The sequence below is a fragment of the Oenanthe melanoleuca genome, chromosome 2, assembly GCF_029582105.1.
Source record: "Oenanthe melanoleuca isolate GR-GAL-2019-014 chromosome 2, OMel1.0, whole genome shotgun sequence".
NCBI lineage: Eukaryota > Metazoa > Chordata > Aves > Passeriformes > Muscicapidae > Oenanthe > Oenanthe melanoleuca.
Genome location: NC_079335.1, coordinates 105103049 through 105124987, shown reverse-complemented (window position 1 = coordinate 105124987; position 21939 = coordinate 105103049). Strand labels below are relative to the sequence as shown.

The 21939-nt window shown below is 38.4% G+C and overlaps 1 protein-coding gene across 5 annotated transcripts in view; it reads right to left on the bottom strand.

Annotated features, from left to right (window-relative positions):
* The window catches only part of TRAK1 (trafficking kinesin protein 1), a 124797-nt gene that overhangs the window by 16255 nt on the left and 86603 nt on the right, over positions 1-21939 (bottom strand). For all 5 annotated transcript variants that reach the window (XM_056483153.1, XM_056483154.1, XM_056483152.1 and 2 more), the window contains 10 exons: positions 19975-20087; positions 14272-14372; positions 13355-13463; positions 11512-11590; positions 10999-11129; positions 10420-10494; positions 9034-9171; positions 7367-7443; positions 5016-5252; positions 3782-4098 (listed from right to left, as the gene is read on the bottom strand). In XM_056483153.1, the coding sequence (XP_056339128.1) occupies positions 3782-4098; positions 5016-5252; positions 7367-7443; positions 9034-9171; positions 10420-10494; positions 10999-11129; positions 11512-11590; positions 13355-13463; positions 14272-14372; positions 19975-20087 (1377 nt within the window). The remainder of the gene's footprint in view (positions 1-3781; positions 4099-5015; positions 5253-7366; positions 7444-9033; positions 9172-10419; positions 10495-10998; positions 11130-11511; positions 11591-13354; positions 13464-14271; positions 14373-19974; positions 20088-21939) is intronic.

Sequence of the window (21939 nt, the reverse complement as noted above, 5' to 3'; positions counted from 1 at the left end):
TACCAGTAGCTAATGGGAGGACAGTAGTCACACAGATTACACAGCAATTCTAGCTTTGTACCATATCTTAGAAAACCCCATCAACTTCAGCCATGAGTAAGCAGATACTTAACTCTGAACTACAGGTCAAGTTAAATAACTATGTGGGTCCTATGCTACAGGAATTCAATGACTATGTAACTGAATGCTACTGTACCTGTAGCGTCATCCTTGGCAGAGAAATGTTTTGAAAAAGGAGGTGCATTTTACAGAGAAAAGCATTCAATATTCAAGGTTTAGTAGGAAACACTCAGAAACATCAATGGATCAGGAAAAATTGATATATACACCAAGATGGGCCCAGTGAAATCAAGGGAGGATTTATTCGCTTCCTCGAGTAGAAATTAAACACTGCTTACAAGGGCCTGCGATTTTCCTGTGTGCCCACAATTACTGTGTTGAGAATTGTGACTTAAAAATCACACATGCCCTATGACACAAACAAAACATCTTTCTTTTCACCTCTGCCAGATCAAATCAGAGCAGTTTTTGTTCCCGTTCCCTCTCTGCAAAGCAGAATACCCACTCATTCAACAAGCTGCCACACAAATGTCTCACCCATGTTTAAAGACCAAGAATGTTCAATTCATTGCATGGTGTATCTGTAAAAGCCTAAACTACTGTAATACCTAGACAAGGGGTTGCTCTCATATACATTTTCAATCTGAGAAAAGTCCTATGGAATGAAAAAAATTGTCACTTCACATATTGCACTTCAGGAAATTTACTGTAAACAGGAAGTGAACAGGGAAAACCTTTCTCTAGAATGCCTGGGAACAAGGGATGGCATTTAATTAAGCCCATCTCACTTTTTAAGATTGTAACTTTTTAGCTCAGAATAAATGGATCTGCCAGATTACTTTGGCTAGTGACCCTATCTTTTTTTGCTTTTATTTAAAGTCAGTCTAGAGGGATTAGATAAAATTTGCACCCTCAAGGCTCAAGAAGTAGAAACCATTACAACCCCAAAATGAGACAAGAGACATCCTTATAACTTGTATTTACTTTTGAATTGTCATAAAGGCAAAGTTTTTTGCTTTTATAAAGAAGAAATACCCCAGAATGTGAAGAAGTGACAGATACTGTCAAGCCTTAACCTAAGAGCAAACATTTTCTGTCAGTCTACTCCAAGAATTAAAGAACAAAGGAAATCAAAATTTCTTTCTGGACTGCATGCAAGTATAAAAAGTTAATTATCTTCTACATCTGTCTTCTGAAGATGCAATCTTTTTCATCTTAAAGCGCACCAAAAGTTATACTTAAAATAAGCCTGGCAGAATACAAGCACTTAATTTTTAATATATATCTCATATTTTTGTGTAGGAAATATATTTACCAATATATTTGCATTTTGAGCTTTAACATTTCTATTAAAACTACAAAAATCAAAATGGCCTAAGCTTCATCACAAATAGGAGTATATCTGAGCCTAATCTTGATCTCATAAATGTGTGTAAGGGAGATTAATTTTCTATACAAAGAAGGAACATGAGAAGGAACACAAATGTACAAGGGAATCCAACAACTCTAAGTCCCCAATAAAAAGAAAAAAAGAGAAAGCTGCAGGAGTCAAAAGAAGAGGGAAATACAACACTTATTTGGCCTACATTCAGTCCCAGGTTTCTAGCAGATGGTTTTGTAAATGATCAAAAATAGTTGGCACAAGGGAGTTACTGTGTAACAGTGGGATATGCCACTGAAGGAAGAAGAAATATAAGAGCAAAATAAGTATATGGATGTAGTAATTTTTTTTCTTATATTCCTGATATCTCTGCATGATTGCCCATATGCTTTGAGGATCAGCGAAAGCTTAGAAATTCAGTGTGTTGCTTCCACAATTGCAGTGAAGCAGGTGAAGACATAACCAGTCCAAGTTTTTAGTTTTTTTTTAGTTTTCCTACAGATAGTGCTATTTCATGCTTATGACACAACAAGTCACAGCTGCATAGTTTAAAACAAAACAAAACAAAACAAATCCCACTGGACTATAATAAAAACTAATCTGACTGAAAGTCACATAAGGCAATCCTTCTGTTTTGACTGAAGGAAAGCATGGGTTGTTTTTTTACAGGTGCAAAAGAAGATAAATTTCTTAGTGCTTCTGTCATCTATTTTTCTGGGGATTTAAAAGATTGCATTAAAGGAGCAGAAGTCATTAACCTATAGTAAATTTATTATTGAATTAATTTTTATTTCTTTTTGTTTTATGACATGAGCACCCAAAACAGTAATAAAACCAAAGACACAACTACTTATGGCAGTCTGCAGGTACAGCAGACTATTTTTCCCTAGCAGTCTGAAGGCATCCATGAAGGTGAAAAAAACAACTAAGGCTCAAGAAAAATATTTAGAAAATAAACAATGCTGAAAAAAAAAAAAAAAAAAAATCAAAGACATTCAGTTAACAGAAGTTAAAAACCACAAAACTTATGAAACAGGCAGACACAATCATGCTACAAGTAAGATCTAAAATCAAACATGGCAAGTACTTCAAAAGGTGCAATAATTTCAAGCAAGAAATGACCCAGAGAAAACACTGAACAAAATCAGGGGGAAAAATAAAACCCAGACAGATAGAAAGATGATAAAGACTTTAAGAGTTTATTGGAAGACAAAAGCAGATATAATGGGATGGTGACAGTGGTAACAACCGGAAACTGAAACAAAGTGGGATCATCCTTTCCCTCATGTGGTACAAGAACTTTTAGGACCATTTAAAAGCAGCCATGAAAACAAACTATTAAAATCTGCTCGACAGTATGGGTTTGTGTGCTATGGCTATAGTTTCATTTGAATAGATACAGTACATCACTTTCTTCAGGACATAAGAACACTTATTTTTGCTTCTGAGTACGTGTCATTCTATATGCTCCTAACAGACAAAAGAAATTTGTTCTAAAAAGATGAAAAAAAAGGACTTCTGCAATTAAAACACACACAATGCAATGCAATACAAGAATTCTGTTAAAGGAAAAAGAGAGAGAGAGAAAAGCCAAAGCTGAATGATGTGACCTAGTGTATCTGTGAAGTACTACAGGAAAACTTTATTTGGTTTAAAACCTGGAGGAATTGACTCAACTAACTTCCAGCTACAACCTGAAAGAACTAAAAAAAGCCAGGCAGACTATACTACATGTGCTTTGACAGCTTTTTTTAAACATTTCTATTGAAATTAACTTTTAAGTACAGCTCTAGCCCTGACTACCATCTATCTCGCCTTTTTTTCAGACAATGTATGAAGGAAATTTGACTTTAAATCTTACACACATGAAACACAAAGCCATAATGACTCATGTGTGACCACTCAAACAACCCATTAAGTCCAGAGATAATTTTGAATCACCATAATAGTCTTATTAGACTAACTGGACTAACTGTAGTAGGTAAAATCCTTTCCAGATACTAATTTACAGGACTAGTTGTTTAGATTTCATAGACTTATCCACCTTAATTTTCCAATTATGAAATGGTAGCATTTAGGTTGGATGTGAACCTGCACTGCTGATGTGCACACATAGCCTGTAATACTTATTTTACTGCCTTGATTGGGATTGTTTCCTAACACTTTTAAGGCTTGTGGAAAAACATAGTAGTTAGAAGATCTCAAACCAACAACGTGGAGTACTGTCTCTAAAGTAAAAAGAATATGTATTGCAAAGATTTCCTGCTTTCTGGTAATGGATTAGAGACCACAAAGAGTCACTAATAACAACAGATAAAGGCCGAGGCCCTTTGTTATCACCTTCTAGTGGTTTCACAATCTGAAGCTTTTCTGGTAGATAGGAGCGACTGCTGATAGACATTCCTGAATATCCAGTGAATTCTGAAAATCTGGAGTGAGTTCCCAGTGACATGATGCTCTCTGTGGGGGTAACGGAACCACTGTGGAGTTCTCCCTTTTCTGCCAGTTCCCGCAACTTCCTTTCCTGCTCTTCCTCAAAGAACTTGCGCTCCGAGAGGTAATTCTCCCGCCTGAGGGAGAGCCTACGAAGGGCAGTCTCTAGGTCACTGGAGCCTGGAGTCCCTGGAGTTCCAGGTTTCTTCAGCCTGTCTTCATTTCTAGAACATAAAGGGGGACACATAAAAATTAAAAATAAAAAGGGTTGGGAGGGAAAAAAAACAACCCATTTTTAGAAATGTTTAAGACTTCCACATGACAGTTTTGAGACATTCCCTAGTATCTTTACATTACTGTGTCTGGGAACAACTTGCTACTCATCTTGAGAGTTCTAAGGCAAACACCAGCCTTTTCATCTTTTATCTTTCACAGTAAAAATTTTGAATCCTAGCTCCTGACTGGAAACTCCTGGTTGGAAACCTGCACTTCACTTAAAGAGCTTCCTCCTGCAAAGAGATGAGAGTTGTCTCCTTGTTGTGTGTCTCTCTCAGTCATACAAACTCAGGTAAGCAGGCCCATGTTAAAGGGCCAATGCTGTAAGAACACCACAGTGAGTCACATTATATTATACTGACAAACATACACTGTTTTGAGGTATTAAGCCAACTTTACTGAAAAGTACATACAGCATAGTGTGGAGCTGTACTGGGGGAAGAGACAAGTAGCTAGAAAAGCAAAGTTCTGATTGGTTTCATTCACAGGTTTTCACATTAGGCAACTTTTATTTATTTTGAGGATCAAAAAAGTTAACTGTAGCTGCACCTGGGATCAGAACCCCCAGGCATTTATGTAAAATGATGAAAATTTAATTATTTTTAAGTGTTGAGTCACAAAAACAAAGGGTGGTTTTACATCATCTGGTGCAGAACAGGTGTGAGTTGCAGACACTGATTGATACACAGTACTTTCTAAAAGCTTTCTTTTTTAAATAAACTTGAGTGCTCAAAAACTATAAGCACAAAAGAGATTTTGAAGATGTATTCCACTATGGTACATAGGACAAAAGGAGGAAAACAGGAACATGTTGCCTTTATGTCACAAACAAAGCAAAAGAAAATTCCAGTGTTATGGTACTGACCCATTGTCTGAGGACTCTGTCTCTAAGATGATGCTATTGGTCTTGTTGTCTATCACAAGGTTAGAGATGTCTCCCCCATAGAAACTGGAACGTGGAGTGCTGACACAGCTAGAAATTACTGAGTTCATGGCAGAGGACTGGTTAGAGCCTGGGATATTCATTGGTGACGGAGTCATGGATCTCTGCTTGACAACTTGATTGACATTTCTCACCGTCTCGAAGACCCGCTTCTGATGGCTGTAACACACACACAGTTAATAATCACTCAATGACTTATTACCAGGAGAAGGAACAGAGAAATAGGTAACAGCTTATTAACAGCCCTTCCTATTCACAGATCTATCAAACACTTTGATTTTATATATAGTTCTGTAAAGTAGTATGCATAGGGTCCCATACTATCTACAGTCTGGCCATTACACCCAATCCATCAACATAATTCTTCCATCACCCTAGAATACCTCTGACAAAACATTTGACAATTATGTGCATGGACCCTTTCAAATACTAATACGAAATAAGTGAAAGAGCATTTCGGGACATCAGCTAAAAGTGCCTTAAAGCCATTATGTAAAAATGAGTTTTTAAAAACTAGAATTGATTTCCATTCAACTCTCAACTATAAACTGACTAATCCATTTTAAAAGAGAATTTGAATTTACTCTTCTGTGTATCTCCATACAAGCAAGTCTTGTATCTTTTTCTCTTCAAAACCAATTTCCAACCCCCTTAAATAGTACTTAAAAAAACCCGAAAATATTCCAGAAATATAATGGACCAAGACTTTAGAGACAGGATGTCAAGGTTGGAAACCTAATTTTTGACCTACTTCTACAGTTCATTCTTTATCAGCATTGTGCTTATACCCTAACAAACATGGTTCACCTACTTCAAGACTAACATCAGATGACAATTCAGCAGAAACTGCTTGACAAAATAAAATTACCCTACATCATGCTGTTAAAGTGCCACTGTTGCTTTGTTTTACAGTTCAACAATGGCTGAACACAAGAATAGTACCCTCCTTTTATATGAAAGGTAACACTGCCAGGTTGTAACAGTGACTGCATGCCTTAGGATATTTAATGTCATTTAAATTTCTTTCCTTCTGGTGCTCAACAGCTGCACCCTTTGCATGGAGGCTCCAGGTCTTCAGCCTTATATCTTTATGAGATTGAATCTAAGAGTATTTATCAATAAATAGTCTCATGGAGCTTGCAATTACTACCACTGCACTAATAAATGAAACCAAGACAAGTCACACAACCAAAAAAAAAGTATCCTCCTCTGGTATTAGGCAAAGTAAATAAGACATTCTAAAGAAATTACCACCCGAACTGGACCAATTTACCGGATTTGTCCAAGGTGGACGGGCCACCTTTACTTAACCCGGAAAAGGAACATATATTATTTATATGTGTTCGAGAAAGAAGTTAAACTAGCTTTAAGTTATTTACTAGAAAGATGAAAGGATCCTGTGGGGTTTGAGCATGCTTACAACTTTCTGATCTTACATTTTTCTGATCAACATTTCACTCTGTCAAAGCCTCATTTACAGTTCTTGGCTCAGGCTCACAAAAGGTCAGTGTATGCGTCAGGCATTTTGTAAATGCAATTAGAAGGCTTCTGGGAAGTGCCTACTGTACTTTCCCTGACTGTCCTGTTTTGAAAACTCTGTTTCTGTAACAGATCCTGTAAACTGGATTAACTTATTTCAAATTAAACAATCCATGCTTTGTACAAATCTGTGAGATAAACCTATTGCAGTACACGTGCAACTGGAATCAGTGAGGCCATTTATTCCAAGCTGTGTCTATCTATAGCTTTGGAGCTGTCGCAAACACTTAACTTGTTTCAAACTACTCTTTCAGTTAATTCAACAGCACTTCAGCAGTGCTGTAATGGGCATCACACTAGGTACCCAACTGTTCCAAATCCCTTACTGCCCTGATGTTCTTCCTGTGAAACTGGATTAGATCAATTGTTACCTGGTAACTTATGTTATAAAACTCACCAAAAAAAGCCTCACTAACTTGAACTCCTCCCCTAACTGGTAGCTTACGCAAGAAAACAAACCTTTTCTCATTCTCAGCACTCACCAATGGGGAAAAAAGTTTACAAGATAAGGCAAAGCCAATATATAGGTGTTTTCTTTTGGCAGCTTTTGGAGAAAATAAAAACAACTCAAAAACTAGGCAATTTGTTCTCCTTTCTCTGTCATTCACATTCAGCTAGAAATATTTCTTTCTAAATATCTAGCTCAACTATTCCCTGCTTTTTTTTCTTTTCTCATTAAATAATTAACTTCAGATATAACGGATCAATTAGGAACCAATTCTTTTCAGTCGTACGCCAAGTCAGGAGAGTCAGGTTCATCTAAATGCAGTTCTTTCCTCATTGACCCTTCTATTTCTGCTGCCAAAGAATCCTGGTAAAAATAAGCACAAAAGAGAAACAAATATCATAGTATTAATAGGTTGGCATGACAGAAAATAGTAAGTAATAAAGAGTATTTCTAGAAGAAGAAAAGGAAGGTTTAATATGATAAGTGACTGGAAAACTAATGTAGATATTTAAAGCACTGACAAAATATGGCTTAGCTTCATTTTCTTGCAGTATGCACCACCTGATGATACATAATATCCACCAAAGAACCTTAAGAAAAGCATTGTAGGCAACAAGATAATCCAGCTTCCCAGACTGAATTGCATACTCAGTAGCACTCACCTTTCAGGTATAAAGTTTTGCTCTTTATATTCTCATTTAAAATAAGCATAAAACCCACAGCATTATCCACCCATCCACAAAAATGACATGATTCTTGGCATAAAGCACTATATACTTTCTCCATAAGGTTAGAGGTAACAGGCCATCAATTTTCAATAGCTGGTGACTACGTTTTACTGCTGGGTACAGTGTCCAAGTATCAAACACTAGCAAACCTAAATGATCTTTAGTCCCATTATTCAATATTCAAAAATAATTTTCACACAAAGCACATAAACCTATCTCAGCACAAGCATACTTTTAACAGCTTTCAGCTGTATTTGTGAAAGCACAATTTGTATTATTTTTGCAAGCACAACTTGTATTTTTAAGCATCTACACTTTAATTTGGCCTGTGTTCAGTCTCAGGAGGGAGCACAAAAATGCAAGCTAAGCCTTTGTTGGCAATTTAGTTCTTGTGAGCACAAATAAAATGTGTTCTTCAGCAGTAAGACATGACAAGGCAGGCCAGATTTTGCTGCTTGATAGCATTAATGTATTTCAAAAGAAGCCACTGATAACACTGCCTTCAGAAGTAATCTAACTACTCTAGAGTTATACAGGCAAATACAGCAAGTTACTGGACACATTTTTATCCACTCTTTTTTTTTTTTCATTTCATCATGGGTACTGCGTATTTCCTGAGTTTTAAATGTCATAATCACATTAAATCAGGTAAAGAAAATTGATAACACCAGTGAAACCACCATAATTTTTTGCCATAAAACAGATTAGCAACTAACATTCTTTTAATGAACCACTAAATTTTCAGTCAGCATAAACCAAGAAGGTATGCTTTTAACCTTGTTCAAAGGTTTAGACTGAGGAACTAGAAAGTATATCATAAATGACTAGAAGTATGCCATGTCTGGAAACCACTGTTATTAGGAAGTTGTATCTCGAAGGATATTGAAGATAAACATTCCTAATGAACATCAGACACCACATTACAGGAGATGCTTAACAAAGACATACAGAATGTGTAAGAACCTGTTATTGCTACCCAGGGCTCACAGCATAAGCACAGAGAGCTGCAGGTTGTATACAACACTGCAGCAGAGCTGCACAGCCCCACACTGTTTCAGAACCAGGTATGCAAAACTCATCACTCAGATATCCTTTAACACTATACAAACACACATTTCACCTGTGCTTATGTCAGACCTAGCATCCTATCCCTGAAGCTGTAAGTCAGATACAAACACACTTCCTTGGCTTGGTGTGTGCATGTTTTTTCCTTAAATCTGCTTACCATAGGGAAGAGACCAAGAGAGTGGTACCGACGTGATATAGCATTTGGCATCGTCTTGTTTCTAAGATTTTTCAGCTCTTCTTGAGCCTCATGAAGCATTTCCATGCACTCTGCATACTTGTCTTCCAGCTCTCGTAACTGTAACATAGAGAACACAGTCCAAGACCTTATGGGGTGCACTATTACCACAAAAATCCTGCAAATTATTTTAATACTGGTAAGCAAAAACGGCATAGGGAAGAATATCCCACTTTAAAGCAATCAACCTCCAACAATTAAGTAACAATTGAGGATCATTAATAACATGGATTAGTAATGGGAAGGCAGGCAGGGAGGGTCACAATGCAGAAGGAACTGTTTGCTCCATTTCTTTCCCTATGTATCTACATGAAGCCATTGTCAAGGAGAAAATACAGAGCTAAAAAAGTATCTTTAGTCTGATCAGGTTTAGTGCTTAATCACTGCCATGATGACCACAGTGGCAAACACCATGGTCTGAGGAAAAGATATTCCACAATGGAATGAAGGAATTCCAAATGGAGGAATTCTAATGGACTTAAGGATTTTAGAGCCAGGACTTCCATGCATACATACATACACACACAGCTTTTAACAGCCTAAGACCACGCCTTATTTTTAGCTTTCTCAGGAAACGTATCTTACGTAATCACTCTGTCTACAGATGTCTGTGTACCCTCACAGCTTTTGGGTTCATCAGCCATTTCAACTAAGTTTGGCAAAGGGGCAGAAGTCTGAAACATCACATTCCTACAGCTTTCATAAAAATCAGCTATTTGGTTTAGAAAAAGAGATCTGGTTCATTTTCTTTCCTAAGAAAGGAATGGTGAGGCATGAGCCCAATTTTTTAGCGCCACAGATACAAAAGGTTCACCCACTAGAAAAGCTTCTCTGGCTATTCCTACTCTCATCACCAAGTAATGCAAGTGCAAGACACATCCTGAAGCGATCAAGCTCTATTCATTCCATCTTGTCCACCTTTTTTCATGTGAATATAGCACCCATAACACAACCTGAAATATCGGACTGCTTTATGTTTATACACTGAACAAACAGAGCACAAATGAGCTCTCACTTATCTCACTAGTCAAAATAGGCTGAAATTACCAGCCTAGAGAAGTCAACCTCTAAAGGCTTTCCTGCACAGCCCAGAAGTCTCTATGTTTCAAAATGTATGTCACTTGAAGGAGGAGAGAATAGGGAAGAAAAGGGTTGGAACTCTACTAGGAACATAAATGTTCCTTCACTTCATATACATAGGCAAAACTATTTAATATTTCTGATCCAGCTCAGACTAAACCTCTCATGGCAAAGTGAATAGTCATTGCTTGGCTACTAAATTATTGTACTACTGAGTAATGTACTCACCTCTGCTGTGAGCTGTCTCTGGGCATCTTTAGCTGCTCCCAAATGCTGGACAAGTTCCTCATTTTCAACTGCACACTAAAATATGCAAAAAATGTTAGAAATATTTCAAGGTTTTGTCCTGTGATATTTGTATCCTATACTACAGGTAAGTAGAAACATTCTAACTTCTCTCATCTCTCCTTTGCAGCAATATTAATCTACACATTAGTTTAAAAACATTTAAAATTTTAACACAAGAACACACAGCATTAGAATGCGCCTTGCTAAATGAACATCCAAACAAGTATGTGTCCACTGAAATATTTGCACTGACACTGTTGTCTCACTGACATCATTCAGAGCAGAATTTTGTATCTAATATTTAAAATTATTTGAACTATTGCATTTGATAAACCATATATCCATCTTCTAATAAACTGAGGCTTTCTAGTCAAGTATGCCAGATATTAAACACCAAACAAGGCCATCCAGATAAGGTGGAATATTTCCTTCAGGCTCTAGTACAGAAAGGATTTTAATCTGTTGTCCAGTTATATTAGTAGCAAATAACAACAGTAATCTCTCAACTGGATTGCTTACAGCTTTTGCCTTTTTCTGCAGGTCGACTATTTGAGAGAGAAGATGAGTGATTTCTTCTTGCTGCCGGGCAGCATCTTCAGTTTTCTTTGCTAACTCTTCAGAGATATTGGCAATCTGGATGTTTGCATCCCCTTTAAGATAAGTAATTGCAATTAACATCAAACACCCAAAATCAGAAAAGCAAGCACAAAGATGTTCTTTTGGAATGTCACTTTCTTCAGCAGAATCCTACCCCCAATTCACAGTAAGGTATTTTTGAAAAACACAGTAGGACACAAAACCAGAAAGGCATCAAGTGCACATGCTGCAAAGAGATCAAACATTTTCAATGCAAAACTATTTTTAAATGAGAAAGATTTAGCTTTCAGCTAACATTTTCTCCTGTGAAATTTCAGCCTTTCAGAGATTTTCTCCTTATAACCATTTATAAAAGGAAAATAAGTACCACAGAAACGGTTTGTTTTTTTTTTTTACTTAACTATCTCAAAAGAGTGTTAAGAAGTAGGGACATACTTAGCTCTTTTACACAATCATTGACAAGCTGTTGTTCTTTCTCTTCATAAGTAATTGTTTCAGTCTTCAGCTGACAGGCCTGTTCAAGAAATCCACACCAAATATGCCACATTAGCACATTTGTTCTTTGCCAGTCTGTTGTTGCACTTCCATCTGCTTCAGAAAGACAAGCTATTCTAATCACTTTTTCAGGAAGACAGTGAGAAACTACAGTTTTTGCCTGCCCTCCCACATGTTCTGGAAAAAGAGGCCAGGTGAACATTCAGGAGATTGCTGTATGAAGGAACTTGCATCATTATCACTATATCCCCACTAGATGTCACTTGTGTATTTTACACTAAAAGTAAAAAGAAAAGAAAGGCTCGGACAAACAAAATACTAGCATGCAGAACTTGATCTGGTCACCTGAGCAAAGGTAGGTATCATCAAAAACTAAATAAATGCTTGGTTTAAATAACTGAATTAAACATTCAAGCATTTAAAACGCATGCTATTTAATCTGATTTGAAAAGTTCTGGCACTGTAACCATATATCCCACAAAAAACCTTAGTGCTACCTCCTTCCCTGCTTTGTCTTTTCCACTCTGACCATGGGAGTGCCAAGAGCAGAACGGCTGCAGCCTGTTCTGTCTGGCACCACCTTGGTGGGTCTATAATCTATTCCCAAAGCTCAGGGCATGCACAGACACCCACAGACTGCATCTGTAAAGAACCACACAGCTCACAGGTTTCAAATTTGGCTTCATCCTGTGCCTTGCTGGCACAGACTACATCTCCTTGGATGGGGAGGCAGTGCTGCATGGGGTTTCCTACCATCTCCTGATGCAATGGCTCTCTCAGTTCTAACATTCATTATTCTCAGACCATCTACTTCTCATCTTCCTTGTGCAACTTCTCAGTTAAGAGCAGCAGCCTCCATTACCAGGCGTCCAGTGCAAAGGTGTGGCACTACCAATTTACAATGGGCCTAGCATTTGAAGCAGGAAAGGCAATACACTGTTTCCATTTATTCACTCCTGGACCAAAAGTATCTCTTCTGCTATACTCTGCTACATGTTTGCAAAGTGGTAACATGGTCCTTCCGTTTAAAAGTTGGATTGAAAACAAAATTATTCACATCACATCCAATTATTAAACTTTTAAAAACTGTGTAATCTGTGAAACAAACAGAATATTATAAGAAATAAAGAAAAGAAAAGCACATTAAATTTAAAATACTAACATCCTTACTTGAAACACAGAATTAAGAAATGTAATGCAAATTTAGGCTAGCAATTATTATTTTCACAAACACTGAACTGGTATCAGAAACCATGCCAGTCTGAAAACTTGAGATTTGTAGATCAAGTCACACATATCTGCCAGGTCAGCCCTTTAAAACCTGTTTCAAAAGTGCAATCCTGGACTCCAAAATCCGCCCATGCTCCTGCACATTCTTACTGCACAAACGCTGCTGTGCGTGTAGCTTCATTTGGGAAGAATTTCTTCACAGAAAGGGTGATAAGACATTGGGCTGGAGTCACCATCCCAGGAGACTCAAGAAAGGACTGGACATGGCATTCAGGTCTCTGGCCTATTTGATAAGGTATTGATTGGTCAAAGGTTGGCCTCAATGACCTTAAAGGTATTTTCCAACCTAAACAATTTTGTAGCTTCCACATTTCAGACTTTTTTCCATTAAAAAAAAATAAAGGAAGGTGATTAAACAACTGCAGAGAGATCTGTTATATGTGGAATTATACTCTTAATTAGACTCTCAGCTTTTAGTACAAGCTTTTCAATACCTGTGTTCTAGCATTTAGATGAACAACTATAGTAAGCAAAACAAAGGGAGCAATTTCACCTCAGATCGAAGCACAACATTTTCCTCTTCAAGGTCCTTGAGTTTCTTTTGAAGAGAGTCCAAATGAAAGTAGTTCTGGACAGAGGAAGAAGATTCATTCCTCTTCAGCCTTGTAGGAAAAAGCAACAATTTAAAATAATTTTTACTTGTATTATGGCCAATCTCACAGAAGCACAGAATGAACACAGGTCTCAAAAGCAAACAGAGCCACATGAAATACAGCTAATTCATGACAGTACTTTTGGGCAGCAATAAATTTGCAGTGAATTTCAAAAGAGAATATTTAATAATTTTATTTATTATTCTGCATATTTCCTATATAAAAAATATTCAGCCAAGGCTACGAGAAAAGAAACCACATTACTACAGGGAGCAATCCAATAGCTCCTGATTAATGCTGCACATGCTTCCTCAGAATGCAGCAATAACTCTGCAAGGGCAGACAGCCCCTCAGAGCCTGCAATGCTGTTCAGCCAGCTAACTGCCTGGAACCCAGGCTGTAAGCCACGCTTTATTTCTTTCCCACGGCTTGGAATTTTCCCTTAGTGCCTTCAGAGGTCCTTCAAGCACAAAGGTCACATGCAGCATGTTCTAGCACATGCAAATGGGCAGCTGTCAGTGTGACCCATGGCTGTCCCACCACAACATGACCCAGTTCCTCTGAAAGCTGCAGTGTCGTGTCAGCAGTCTCACTATGTACTATGTCCCTAGGTCTCCCTATGTACTGTCCCCTCCTGGCTCTTGTAACACACCTGGATAGCCAGCTGGCTCAGTGCAAATCCCTCCAGCTGGAGCCTTGCACCAAGTTCTGAGTCCCATTTATAGTTCCAGACAATACAGAGGCAATTTTACTACTTTTCAAAGTTATTAAATCATCCAACAGGTGACAGTTCCACGGTGCAGATCAATTGACTTACGGGGTGGAACAGACGGACTCCGGTTCGCTTTCCTCAGCAGCACTGGTATAGAACTGGAGCAGTTCATCTTTCATGGACAGCTCGTGCCGCAACTGAGAAACCTACACAAAGAAAGAGCTCACAGATCAATGAGCTGATTTTCCAGTCACATTTTTAAGCAAACCCACCACAAATTAGCTTGTTACTCACCCTCCAGGCGGCATCTTGGACTAAATCAAGAGTTGAAGACTGAAACAGAACCATTTCTTTGATTTCTTAGAAAGAAGGGAAAGTGTATCTTTTAAAGTAGCCACTAAATGGTTTTTTACAAGTCCAAATATGCAATTATTCACTGCTATTAAACATGTTTCTTTTTTACCTTCTTTAAGGTGAGCAATCCTGACTCACTCTTGCATTAGTCTAGATTCACATGCACAGTAATGGATACATTGCAATGATACAGCAAGAAATTAATGTGGCACAATCAAGCCAAACATTGTTTTTATCCATTTTGTGTGATGACTATCACCTGCTGGCTTGGATGCCAACCTTGCAGGCCTCAGATGCAGACATTTCTTCCTCTCTAAGAGACTTTACATAAAATTACTGAAATGCTTGTGTAATAGGTTACAATTGTGACTCAGGTGCCTGTTGAGCTGCAGAACACCACCACAGAGTGGGAGGCTGCTGTTCTAAGGCTGTTCCAACAGTGGAGGCTGCAGTCAGTTTCTGGGTTTTATTTGCTCTTGTATAATAGTTTGTGGGATCCCATACTTAGTACACACATACCTCAAAAATGAACAAAACATCAAAAGTAGGTGATTGAGATTCCCTGTAATTGTGAGCTCCACACATCTTTGTTACTTTATATTGCTATTCTCCAAGTAAAGGGTTAAAAGCCTAATTAGACACTAGCACCTACACCATACACATATCACATAGCTGTGATTTAAGATGACAGCAGCAGGAGATTACTTTTATTTGCTTTGCACAACTATAGACAGCATAACTGATCAGACACATCTATTCCCTGCCAATTGTATTGCAAGACCTGGCCCTCAGTTTGCACTTTCCTATGTAAAAAATGCACAGTACATTTCTTTCTATTAAACTTCTGCTTTTCATATCGTAAGCATACTTTCCTTTGTAGTTATTATTAGAAAAGAAACAGAGAGTATCAATGACATAGATTTGAACTCCATTTTCATCGAACAAAAGAGCAGACACAATCCAAAAAAGCACTTGAATTGTTCAGAATTTGAAGCAAACAAGGTCATTTACTTAATTAAGACTGTTCTGCATAATGAGAAGTCCTAAGGTAACAAATCCTCCTGAGACAGGGGTTTTACAAAGCAAGGGGAAAAAAACCGGCCCCATCCAACTACATTTTAGAAAACTATTAAACAAAATCTGTGCATTCATTTTTGGAGGCTCGCTTTCTCCATTTCAGGAAGAGCGAAAATGCTGAACCAAAAATAACAATTTACTTCCTTTCAACACATTATAACTTAGTATCTTTAAGAAGCAAGAATTCAGATACTGTCTGTGGGTGGACACTAAATAATTTCCAGCTCTTGCTACCGGTTTTTTTCTATGAATTAAAAAACTGAGGATACTATTTTTACTACAATTTCTGAGCATTCTAATCCTCCAAAAGAGGATGAACAGTCAGAAAGTTTGATCTTTTAATGGAACAGGACCTGAAACAATAGGCACAAACCGAAACATGGGTGGTCCCTCCTAAACATCGGGCGCAACTTTTTAATTGTGAGCGTGACTGAGCACTGGCGCAGGTTGCCCAGAGAGCTTGCAGGGTCTCCAGCCTTGGAGATAGCCAAACACCCTCTGGACATGGTCCTTGGAAATGAACTGCAGGGGGCCTTGCTTAAAAAGAGGGTTTGGACAAGATGATCTCCAGAGCTCACTTCCAATCTCAATCAGGCTGTGAAACAGAACTCACTACAGCAACACCTCCCTTTGATGCAGCATTTTGTGGTGTGCTAACTTTGGTGAGCAGCTAAGCACCCACCAGCTGAGCACTCAGTCTGCCCCACAATTCCCATAGGATGAAGAAGCAAACTCAGAAGCTCAAAAGCAAGAAAAACTTCTTGCTGAGATGGTTTAATAAGTGAAGCAAGGCTTCCCATGCAAGCAAAGGAAAATAAGGAATATATGCACAGTTTCTATCAGCAGGTGCACGTTTAGCCACTTACTAGAAAGTAAGACCTTGGCACACAGAACTGTCACTTGTGAAGACAAACACCATAACCATGCATGCCCCAGATTCTTCCTCCTTTCCCTGACCTTATATTGTTGAACATAACAACATTTGGTATAGAACATCCCCTTTGGACAGTTTAAGTCAGCTACCAGAGCTGCGCACCTTCCCAGCATCTTGTGCAGATGGTGGACAGGAGGCTGGGAGGGGCTTGAGGGAAAAAGAAAAGAGCCTGGTGGATGCTGGGCAAGCACTGCTCAGCAACAGCCAAAACATTGTTATCAACAGTGACTTAGTCCCAAACCCAAAGCACAGCACCAGGTAGGCTGGTGAAGAATATTATCAGCGTCCCAGACAGAGCCAGCACACATTTCCCACTGCAAAACACTGGACTTATTTTATGAACAGAAACAGCCCGTTCTACATTTTCACAAGCCACGGCAACATGTGCCCTCTGGAGCAAACACTGCCACGTGTTACTGTTGCACAATCCTGGTATTGTCACCAAGCACTGAGCCCTTGCTGCCCATGGGAGAAGGCCCACGACACCACATGAACCATGAAGCATGGTGCTAACTCATCTCTTCAGGCTTTTAATTGCCCCTGCTGGCCTGATAGCTTTGCTCAGCTTCAGAACTAACTCATTAAATAGCTATACCTATATTAAAATAATTTAAGTAGAAGATAAAAATACCTTCACACAGAGAAAAATAGTTTAAAGATTTGGAACCTAATTCACAGGATCAACCTTTACTGAATCATGAACAACTGTTTCAAGAGGAGAGATGTTCTGTTTTCTTGACAACAACTAAGTGCTTAGCAGATTAAAATTACTTCAAAGGAAGACACTCTGTTACACTGTATGTGAAGAGCACTCCTACAAGAACCTAGTCAAAGAGTACTTCAATCTTTCCAACATTACTTTCTTAACAGACCAAAAGCAATGTTCCCTTTTTTAAACCACCAGATTATAATTCAATTCCGATTCCAGATTATAATTCAACTTTTTCCTTTCCTCTCACTTTACACGGAACAAAATCAAACCTGGACTTTGAAACCCACTATCATCAAAACACAAACTCTGACAGGTGACCTGGAACTCAAATAACAGGTGTAGAGGACTATATTACACACAAGTTAACAGAGGTTTGAGGTGGTGTTATTTGAGGACTTAGATGGCATTGGAAATGCCATTTCAGCTTCAGAAACACAGGACAAAATATGTAGAGGAAAAAGAAGCAGAAACAGGGAAATGTAAAAAGACTAGGAGAAGCTAAAATCTAGTGAACTACTCAATTTCAAATACAATTCATATTGTGCAGATTTATGGTTCACACTTCTTTGAGTATATTCATTTCTGAGCTCTAATGTCAAAGGAGACAATATCAAAGTGTAGGCAGAACCACCCCAGAGAACTGGAACATGGAGCTGTAGCATTCTTGAATAGCAGACAGACGCTGTACCTGGGAACTACACTCTGCTGCTGAAAAGGCAGACACCCATCTCTGTAAGCAAAACACTTTAAAAATAAGAACGTTTCCTCAGCATACTGTTTATGCTTCTAGAATATAATAGTGAAACAGTAACCTGAGACTGAAGGGTCTGTGCACACACTAAAGTGCTTGCTTCAGTCCACCTACTCTTGTGTTTTCCAGTACAGCAAAAAAATCTCAGTTGCATCAGTTTTTACTGAACATGATCACAGCCCCTTCTTAAACTTAACAGTGCCTAACAACGCAACACTCAAAAGACAAGCCCAGGAATCTGATGCACTTTGCACAGGTCTTTATAACTTTGACATGTATACTATCAACGTGGCATGTTACCAGCACACAGGAAAAACTCAGTCTACTTAATGGGATGAATAGAAGGTTTTGTCACAACAAAGGTCAAAGAGATATAAAGCAAAATTATTCATGCCATGATACATATACCAATAAAACCTTTATTTCATGCTACCAGCCAGAAAGAATTTGTCCCTGTATTACAGAAAACATATATATCCCAGACAAACCATTTTTAGGCAATTTTGACAGAATTTTAGAAGTATCAAATAACTTATTTCCTCTCTTCTCTTGCCCTTACAGACAGCTGTTACTGTTAGTTACTGTTCTGTTCAAATATTCAAAATTCAGTTTTAATAGAAAATCTGCAAACTACTAAAGGCAGATTTTCAGTACACAAAAGCATCATAACTTTAAAGTCTGATGAGCTGTGCCTTAAAAGCATCAGTTTCTGAAGGAGTCAAAATAACAGTGTGAAAGAGGAGTGTTGACAGAACATATGGCCCAACATCCCAAGCCACCTGCTAAGAGGCTTATTTCTGGTGGCACTTTTCCTAATGCTGCTCCTCAGTCCCACTAAATAAAAACAGACGTGGACAAAGGCAGCTTGCCCCTGTCCTCCACCTTCCTCAATCAAATTTTCCACTCTGGATGGATGGTATGAATGCACAGTCTTGTTCAGTCACCTTGCACATATCTAGTACATGTCATACTGACCAATACACAAATAAATTTGTCTGCCTCACGATGGGACTTGGGCAGCAAGCAAACAGCACTCCTTTGGGAGAAAACAGAACCAGTTTTCCATGCTAAAAAGGGTAGGTCACATCAAAGGATATTATTTCATTGTGTGTGCTCCACCACTATTTATCACACATCACTGATCATTCCATCTGTGAGTGAGATACTTACATGTCCTCTATGTGAGACTCTTATAATGCAACATCTCACACCTCTGAGCAGTGTTAATTATGAACCATTTTAGAAGTTTTTACTCCACTGTGGTTCACTGTTCTCTTGCTCTCTGCCTTGCTCAAAACCACATATGGGTGAGATTCAAAAAGCAAGGTCACTGCCTCAGAATATGAGAAACAACATTGGCTCCTAACTCATTTATTAAGTTGGAGTTTAGTGACAGTTGTACTTACAGATAAAGAGCTCTTTTAAAGCACAGGTACTACACTACTTGTGCTTTATTGACCACACCAGTATGTACACTCCCAGCCCAGAAAGCCAGCCATCCTCTGGCCTGCATCAGGCATGGCAAACAGGTTGAGAGAGGTGATTCTCCTCCTCAACTGTTCTCTGCTCAGCACCCAGCTCTGGAGTTCTCAGGACAAGATAGACATGGACCTGTTCAAGCAGGTCCAGAGGAGAGCCACAAAAATACCCCCTTCTCCTGTAAGGGAAGGCTGAGAGCACTGGGGTTATTCAGCATGGAGAAGGTAATGTGGAGAGACCTTATTGAAGCCTTCCAGTACTTAAGTGGGGCATATAAGGAAGATGAGGACAGACTTTTTAGCAGGATCTGTTGTGATGGGATAAAGGGTAATGGTTTTAGACCAAAGAAGAGCAGATTTAGTCTAGATATAAGGAAGAATTTTTAGCAGGGTGGTCAGACATGGCAGCAGGTTGCCCACAGCCAAATGTATGGACAAGGCAAAGCTAGAAGGAAATTGCCCTCATCACTGTGTATACAGCACTCAGGCATAAAAATCTTACCTCTTCTCTGATGTGTTCAACTTGCTCCTCCAGGAAATCATTTCTTTCTGTCAGTGATTTATTCTTCTTTAACAGCGACTGGCCAATCCGAGCAGCTAATTCTAAGTCCCGTTCTTTCTGTGAAGCATTAAGAATAGAAAGCCAATTTCAATTTATATTTTTGTGATCACCAAAGGATCAGAGGGAGGGTAAAAGTGCCTTGAAAGCGAAGGAACAAGCAAAAATAAAAAGACTTTTTCCTTCTGTGAGGGTTTATTTGTCAGGGTTTTTTTGCTGATTTTCCCTTTCTACTCTTGCATATCTTACAACAGCATTATTCAGAAAAGACTGACACTCAAAGCATTCTTCAGTTTCCACTTGCTCCACCTACAAATAAAAGGCAATAAGCTATGCAGGAGTAGAAGCCAATTACACTACAATGAATGTTCAGCTCCTATTTTTGTGTATGCCAACCATAAGAGCATTTGTACAGAAACAAATCCTAACTCTTTCTTTTTTTGTAGATGCCCCAAACTACATTAAGTGGTTACTCTCATGTCATGCTTGGCCTTTTCCTCCCCCTCCTCTATGAGCACAGTACTGGAAATCACCTGTCCTGACAGTTCACCACAGGTACCAATAAAAACTAGAAGCTTATCCTGTTGATGACATGTACACAGAGATGTCTCAGCCTTGCAGAAACTGGTACATGGGATTTTAATCTGCCTGGGAGATGATAAACTGCATAAGAATTTGTGCTGTTCATTAAGCATTTCTATTTATCATTTTCTTATTTAACTACTAGATTTTTTAAATAGTGGTAAAATGGTACTGTGGTTAACTCCCAAATGTACCCTTAGTTCAATACCATTTGAGGAAGAATTTTCTCCCTGTCAATGAAAATACTGCTTGGAGCTTACTTACTGCCCCTGACTACCACCCAGACTTTATGACTAGATGATACTTTATGTCATGCATGTGTTAATGACAAAGCCTCATAATCTACAACTACTGTTCACATGGATTTGAAGTCAATGAATTTGAATGAAGAGGCTTTCACAATGGAAAAAAAAAGTTATATAATAACCAGTAAATAAAAAGAGAAGTTACTGATCAATGCTGTATCTGCAAATGGCATTTTCCAAATGGTTTCTGAAAGTCAGACTTATATTTGCATTGAAAGCTACTGGCATTATCTATCTATAAAATCTTCATGTAATCTCATATACGATCTTTCAGAACAATAGGTGCCACAGTTACCCAAAACATGTTTGGATATATTTTAAGCCAACTTATTGTTCACTAATTTGGCTAATTTCATTAATATTGAGTGGCAAAAATACATTGCTGCGGTTTTGACTCTACAGAGGAGGAGCTATCTAGCAGCAATGTTATTTAACTTCCAGTTCAAGGAATGTAAGTGCATGTCCAGGCTCTTCTAACAACCTCCCCAGCCTTCCTACACAATTTTTAGCAATTCAGCTCTAAATCTCAGTTTAGGGACATGCCTCTTACTCACACAATGATAGGGAATCCATTTATTACAGCAATGTGTAAAAAAAATAATATTGAGAAGAAAGACACATTTACACAATAATTAGAAAAAGGTGAGGAAGCAGATTCATGAAGAAATCTGCTCCAACTCTTACCAAATACCTAGGCAGGCTTGGTGCCCCTCCCTTTTGTTAGTTTTAGGGCTATAGGCACAGATTTCTGAAATACCTGCATACATGGTGTTTCAAGATTCTCTTTCCTGCCTTCCCAAATGCTGCACCTTTCACTCTATCAACATAATGCAAGCACCTGAAACTTGCATAAAGAACAGACAAGGGGTAGCTTTTGTTTTTTCCCCTCACTCGTATGTGTGAAAGCAACAGAAGAATATAATTCAGCAAATGGACGCAATCTCTTATGATAACCACCAGACAGAAAACAAGAAAAAGGTGCTCTAAGTCCACCTATCCCTAGGAACAGAGTAATTTTGTT